Here is a 5,918-nt window from a genome sequence, read left to right as displayed (position 1 = left end):
CAGAGTTTCACTCTGTTGCCCAGGCTGGAGTGCAGTGACACGATCTCGGCTTACTACAGCCTCTGCCTCCCGGGTTCAAGCGATTCTTCTGCCTCAGCCTCCCCGAGTAGCTGCGCTGGCGCGCGCCATCACACCAAGCTAATATTTTTTGTATTTGTTTAGTAGACATGGGTTTTCACCATGTTGGCCGGGCTGGTCTCGAACTCTTGACCTCGGGGGATCCGCCCGCCTCGGCCTTCCAAAGTGCTGGGATTACAGGCGTGAGGCCCCGCGCCCGGGCTGCTTTCGGGATTTCAAGCTAAATTTCTCTTTGTAAAACCTATTCCAGTTAGTTCATTATGCAAAAGGTACCAGGGTTTATCTCTGCTTTTTTGTACTTGAAATAATTCAATTTTATGCAAACAAGTTCGAGACCTTCCTCAACAGGCCACCTTTCTTGTGAAAAGATGTTTACAAGATTTCGATTCAAATCTGCCTTTACAGGTCCTTTTTGGGGCTACCCAAGTCTTTCCCTCCGTCGCGTTCTGCGGGAATGAGCTGCGCAGGGCTCCGCCCGGGCCCGCTCAAGCCTCACCTCTTGCAGCGCCTTCCAGTTTTGAGAAAAGTCTTCTGGTGCCTTTGGAGGTCGCACCACAACACCGGGGCCGCTTCCTGGCTTCTTGCTTACTTCCTGCGCCTTGCTTTTCCAAAATCTTTTTTTCTTCTTGTTTTTCTTCCGAGTGAGCGTCTTGACAGGACCCGGCTTAGCCACCGGGCTGCTCGGGGCGCGCCTGGAGGCGGGGACCTTCGCCTTCACCATCCTGCTGCGGTCCAGCGCCTGGGCCGGCGGCCACCCGAGACCCTGGCCTCCCCGGGCCCGCCGCCGCGGCAGCACAAGGGCCTGCCCAGGCCAGGCCGAAACACACTCACGGCAGCGACCCGGCCCAGGAAAAGGCTCCGGAAGAGACCCCGCACGCGTCCAGCATGCCTCAGAGCGCACGCTCCAGTTCCCGGAAGTGCTCGTCTCTCCGCAACCGGCTGGAAACCCTGCCCCCGCCTCTGGTTCCGCGCAGCCTGGGCGGTTCGCCCGCACCGGACTTGGGCCGCCGTCTTAGCCAGCAGCATCCGGGGTCATCGACCTCGAGTTTGAATGGGCAAGCCGAGGACCTCCCCCAAGATCCGGGATGGGGATGAGAGATGCGGACGCCACAAGGGAACTGGTGGGCCGCCGTGTGTGTAGCACCGGGTGGGGCAGCAGCGCGTGGGGGCACTGGGCGGTCGGGCTAGTGAGAGCCGGGCTTGGTCCCTGGACTGCGTCCTGGACTCTCGGGCCTTTCCCGCCTTGGGCTGCTCCACGCTTAGCCTCACAGCGGCTCATCTTCTATATACAGTGGGGAAACTGAGGCCCAGGCACGGGGAGGAGTTCCCGCCAGTTTACTGTGAAGCAGGAGGAGCCGCAGACAAGAAACCCTCAGACACTAAATTGTAGAAGGAAAGGGCTTTATTTAGCTGGGAGCATCTGCAGACTCAGGTCTCCAAAAACCGAGCTCCCCGAGTGTGCAATTCCTGTCCCTTTTAAGGGCTTACAACTCTAAGGGGGTCCGTGTGAGAGGGTCGTGATGATTGAGCAAGCAGGGGGCACGTGACTCGGGGCTGCATGCACCGGTAATCAGAAAGCAACAGAACAGGACAGGGATTTTCACAATGCTTTTCCATACGTCTGAAATCTATAGATAACATAACCAGTTAGGTCAGGGGTCAATCTTTAACCAGGCCCAGGGCGCAGCGCCAGGCTGTCTGCCTGTGGATTTTATTTCTACCTTTTAGTTTTTACTTTTCTTTGGAAGCAGAAATTGGGCATAAGACAATATGAGGGGTGGTCTCCTCCCTTAACCTCTGTCTCCTGGGTTCAAGTGATTCCCCTGCCTCAGCCTCCTGAGTAGCTGGGATTACAGGTGCACGCTACCATGCTCTGCTCATTTTTGTATTTTTAGTAGACCTGGGGTTTCGCCATGTTGGCCAGGCTGTCTCAAACTCCTGACCTCAAGTGATCCATCTGCCTTGGCCTCCCAAAGTGCTAGTATTACAGGTGTGAGCCACTGTGCTCAGCTGGGAGTGGATAGATTTGATGTGCATGTGTAACAGGCAAAGGTTGATGGAGTAACAGGGAAGTGAGGCTCCTAGGATTTTGGTCTGAGCAACTGGGTGTGGCCATTTATCATCTCAATAAATGTCTGCGGGAGGCAGGGTGAAGTATGGGAGTGGAGCCATGAGCTCCTTTTCACACTTGCTGAGTTTGAATGGGCAGTCACCAACAGAGATGTCTAATCAGCAGCAGGATCTAAGATTCCTAAGCTTAGGGAAGGGTCAGTGCTGGAGATGTAGTTTGGAAATTGTCAGCATATAATTAGTGTTGAAACCATGAGCCTGGGTTAGTTCATCCAAGGAGAGAGTACCACTATAGGGAGTGAAGGGCTAAGGCCAGATAACAGGTGCTTGGGGCTCTCCAGGGGCGAAGCAGCAGAGGAGGCTGAGGGGGAGCAGTCAATGTTGTGGGAGACGAGGTGGATATGAGTGGCATTAGAGAATCCAGGGGGAGAATAAACCACATCAGATGCTGCTGAGAGGCTGAGAAAGACGAGGACAGAGAGATGGGAACCAGATATGGCACTGAGATTGTCAACAAGTCCACTGAAAAGGATTTTCTTTTTTTTTCTTTTTTTTTTTTGAGACAGAGTCTTGCTCTGCTACCCAGGCTGGAGTGCAGTGGTGTGGTATCAGTTCACCACAATCTCCACCTCCTGGGTTCAAGCAATTCTTCTGCCTCAGCCTCCCGAGTAGCCGGGACTACAGGTGCACGCCACCATGCCTGGCTAATTTTTGTATTTTTTTTTGAGATGAAGTTTTGCTCTTGTCACCCAGGCTGGAGTGCAATGGCGCAATCTCGGCTCACCGCAACCTCCACCTCCCAGGTTCAAGTGACTCTTCTGCCTCAGCCTCCCAAGTAGCTGGGATTACAGGCATGTGCCACCATGCCCGAATAATTTTGTACTTTTAGTAGAGATCGGGTTTCTCCATGTTGGCCAGGCTGGTCTCGATCTCCAGACCTCAGGTGATCCACCTGCCTAGGCCTCCCGAAGTGTTGGGATTACAGGCGTGAGTCACCACACCTGGCCTAATTTTTGTATTTTTAGTAGAGATGGGGTTTCACTATGCTGGCCAGGCTGATCTCAAACTCCTGACCTTGTGATCTGCCTGCCTCAGCCTCCCAAAGTGCTGGGATTACAGGCATGAGCCACCGCACCCGGCCCGGGTTTTCTTTTTAAAAAAGGAAAAAAAACTTTGTTCCAGGAGTTTACAAACCAGGGCGATGCAGCCTTCTGTGCAAAGGTGCATTCCAGAGAACGAAGAAAGAGGTTGTCTTTTGTAGAGAACTTCTGCTCAAGTTCCCACTTTGGTCCACTTAAGCAAATGAGGAAGGCACACTTGCTTAGTTCTCACTGGTTAATACTTGCTGAGCTCAGATTGGTTGATGTGGGTCACAGTCGATGGGTTGATTCTGGTGGCATAAATAGGAACAGACAGCTATGAAACCATCCCAGAGGTAAGCGAGAGTGGGGGCTTTCCAGGAATGCAGAATGTGTGTGTGACCCTAGTCAGCAAATGGCTTCTAGGTCCTACTTTGAATTTAGACCCAGTTAGTGACTTGGGAACCATCATGAAGGATTGGCTCTTTCAGGGTTCACAAAGTTATTGGTGACCTTGTAAAGATTAATTTCAGTGGGATGTGGGAATTGGAGGCAAGGAAGTGGAGATAGCTACTGAAAATAATGTTTCCAAGTTCTCAAAGAAAGACAGAAACAGGGCTATGGTGGGAGGACAGTGCGGGTCAAGGGAAGGTTGTTGATTGTAAGCAAGAGACACCAGAGTGCCTGGGTGTGGTGGGGCTCATGCCTGTAATCCCAGCACTTTGGGAGGCCGAGGCGGTCAGCTCACCTGAGGTCAGGAGTTTGAGACCAGCTTGGCCAACATGGCGAAACCCCACCTCTACTAAATATACAATAACTAGCCAGGCGTGGTGGCAGGCACCTGTAATCCCAGCCACGAGGGAGGCTGAGGCAGGAGAATTATTTGAACCTGGGTGATGGAGGCTGCAGTGAGCCGAGATCGTGCCAGTGCACTCCAGCCTGGGTGACACAGCAAGACTCTGTCTCAAAAAACAAAAACCAAAAAAGAGACAGCAGAGTCATGTATGCTGATGGGGTGAGCCAGGTACTAGGATCTCGACATCTAAGCATGCCCTCTTCTCCGAGAGCCTCCTTACGTTCCTGCATAGAAGCACACCCTCCCCTTCAGCCCCCCATTCCTTTATTCTGCTGTATTTTTCTCCATGACACTTACCACCTTTGAACAGACTACATACACAACACGTGTTTGTCTAGCAACTGTGCTGTCTGGCTCGCTTTCCTAGAATTTAAGCTGTGAGAGGCTGACGCTGCTGTCTGCCTGGCTCGTGGCTGCTTTCCTGGTGTCTAGCACAGAGCCTGGCCTGTTTCAGGGGCTCAGTGAAACATTTGTTGGCTGAAGGAATGAATGAATGGCTCTAGCAGAGGGACAGAAACTAACGATGCAGGAGAAGAGAGCTGGGAAGGGATCCAGAGCCAGGGCCTGGCAGGGAGTGTAGTAGGTGCGTCCTCCCTGATTGCAGAGGAGGAGCGAGGCTGCACTTTGAGGGGTGGAAACACAAGGTGTATCCCCCTGATGGTCATCAGCTTGTGCGGCTGTGTGGGTGTGAGGGGTGTAAAAGAGTGGTTTGGAGCATGTGAAGAGAGCCTTCCAGGAGGTGAGGGGGATTTTGCCAGGCGGTTTGTGATGATGCCGAGATCTGGTGCTATGCAGCCTGCTTCTGCGACTCTCCCCATCAGGCACAGGCACAGAGTAGGCGGAGAGTTGAGCCAGAACCGCGATGTCTTTTGCACAGCCTTTCATCTGTCAGATGGGAGCGGGGACCCCAGAGAGAGAGCCAGCCCAAGGTCCTGGCATCCTCGTGAACCCCCGTCTGCGGGTTTCTGGTCCAGTGTCCCTTCTAGATGGTTAGGCCTCCTCTGAGGAGGTGGGTGTGCACATCCGGAGAGCTCTCTGGAGTGCAGGACTGGGCTGCAGGGTACCCTGAACTGCAGCCATCTTAGAGCAAGGTCCAGGCTGCAGCAGGAGGAGCTGCAGGCCGCCCACCCTAGCCACGGCCCCTGCCCTGGCAGGAAGCTTCCAAGAGTAAACACTGCCTAATCGTCCCGCCCAGCGAGCAGGCCTGTCCATTCCACGCTGGCCAGAGTCCCAGTCACCAAGGCCCCCTCTCACTCTGCTCCACTCTGCAGGCTGGCTCTCCTGAGGATGCGCCAGCGTCACCCCCGGGCAAGATGCCCTTCCCTCTGTGTGGCCGGAATCCTTGCCTGTGGCTTTCTCCTGGGCTGCTGGGGACCCTCCCATTTCCAGCAGGTGGGCGCATTTGCAGGAGCGGGGGTATTCTGGGAGCCTCTCGGTGGGGTATTCTGAGCTACCTGGGGCGAGGGGAGTGCCAAACAGCTGACTACATCAGCTCTGGGGTTTGCGCTGGGCAGGGAAGTCTGCACTTGGGGTTTTGGGGGATGAAGTGTGCTCACTGAAGAGGGAGTCGGTGTCTCAGTACGACCTGCTCATCCAGTGAAGCTGAACAGACAGATACTAGTTTGTCCCAAACTATGTGGGTTGCTCTTCTCTGCCTCTCCCTTCCTCTCCCGCTCCCTGTCTCTGATTTCCCCCTCTCCTTCTTGGTTGGCCTCACCCACCTCCTGCTTCCTGTCTCTTTCTTCATCCGTATCTTTTCCTTCCTTCCTTCCTTCCTTCCTTCCTTCCTTCCTTCCTTCCTTCCTTCCTTCCTTCCTTCCTTCCTTCCTTCCTTC

General features: G+C 54.0%; 2 protein-coding genes across 7 annotated transcripts in view; one reads left to right on the top strand and one right to left on the bottom strand.

Moving 5' to 3' along the window:
* REXO4 (REX4, RNA exonuclease 4 homolog (S. cerevisiae)) overlaps positions 1-1,127 on the bottom strand; it is a 12,956-nt gene extending 11,829 nt beyond the window's left edge. For 2 of the 6 annotated variants that reach the window (XM_011965499.1, XM_011965540.1), the window contains exon 1: positions 575-1,045. In XM_011965499.1, the coding sequence (XP_011820889.1) occupies positions 575-799 (225 nt within the window). In that variant the 5' untranslated portion in view covers positions 800-1,045. Of the gene's footprint in view, positions 1-574 lie in introns of all 6 variants that reach the window. The other 4 variants (XM_011965531.1, XM_011965511.1, XM_011965521.1 and 1 more) reach the window with 4 other exon arrangements.
* Positions 1,128-4,689: 3,562 nt separating this feature from the next.
* The window catches only part of ADAMTS13 (ADAM metallopeptidase with thrombospondin type 1 motif, 13), a 41,512-nt gene continuing 40,283 nt past the window's right edge, over positions 4,690-5,918 (top strand). The window contains 1 exon segment of the mRNA XM_011965553.1: positions 4,690-5,475. Coding sequence (XP_011820943.1) covers positions 5,371-5,475 — 105 coding nt within the window. The 5' untranslated portion in view covers positions 4,690-5,370.

Source organism: Mandrillus leucophaeus, unplaced genomic scaffold, assembly GCF_000951045.1.
Source record: "Mandrillus leucophaeus isolate KB7577 unplaced genomic scaffold, Mleu.le_1.0 Scaffold1183, whole genome shotgun sequence".
Lineage (NCBI taxonomy): Eukaryota > Metazoa > Chordata > Mammalia > Primates > Cercopithecidae > Mandrillus > Mandrillus leucophaeus.
Note: the sequence above shows the minus strand (reverse complement) of the source record. Positions and strands in the feature narration are given on the sequence as shown.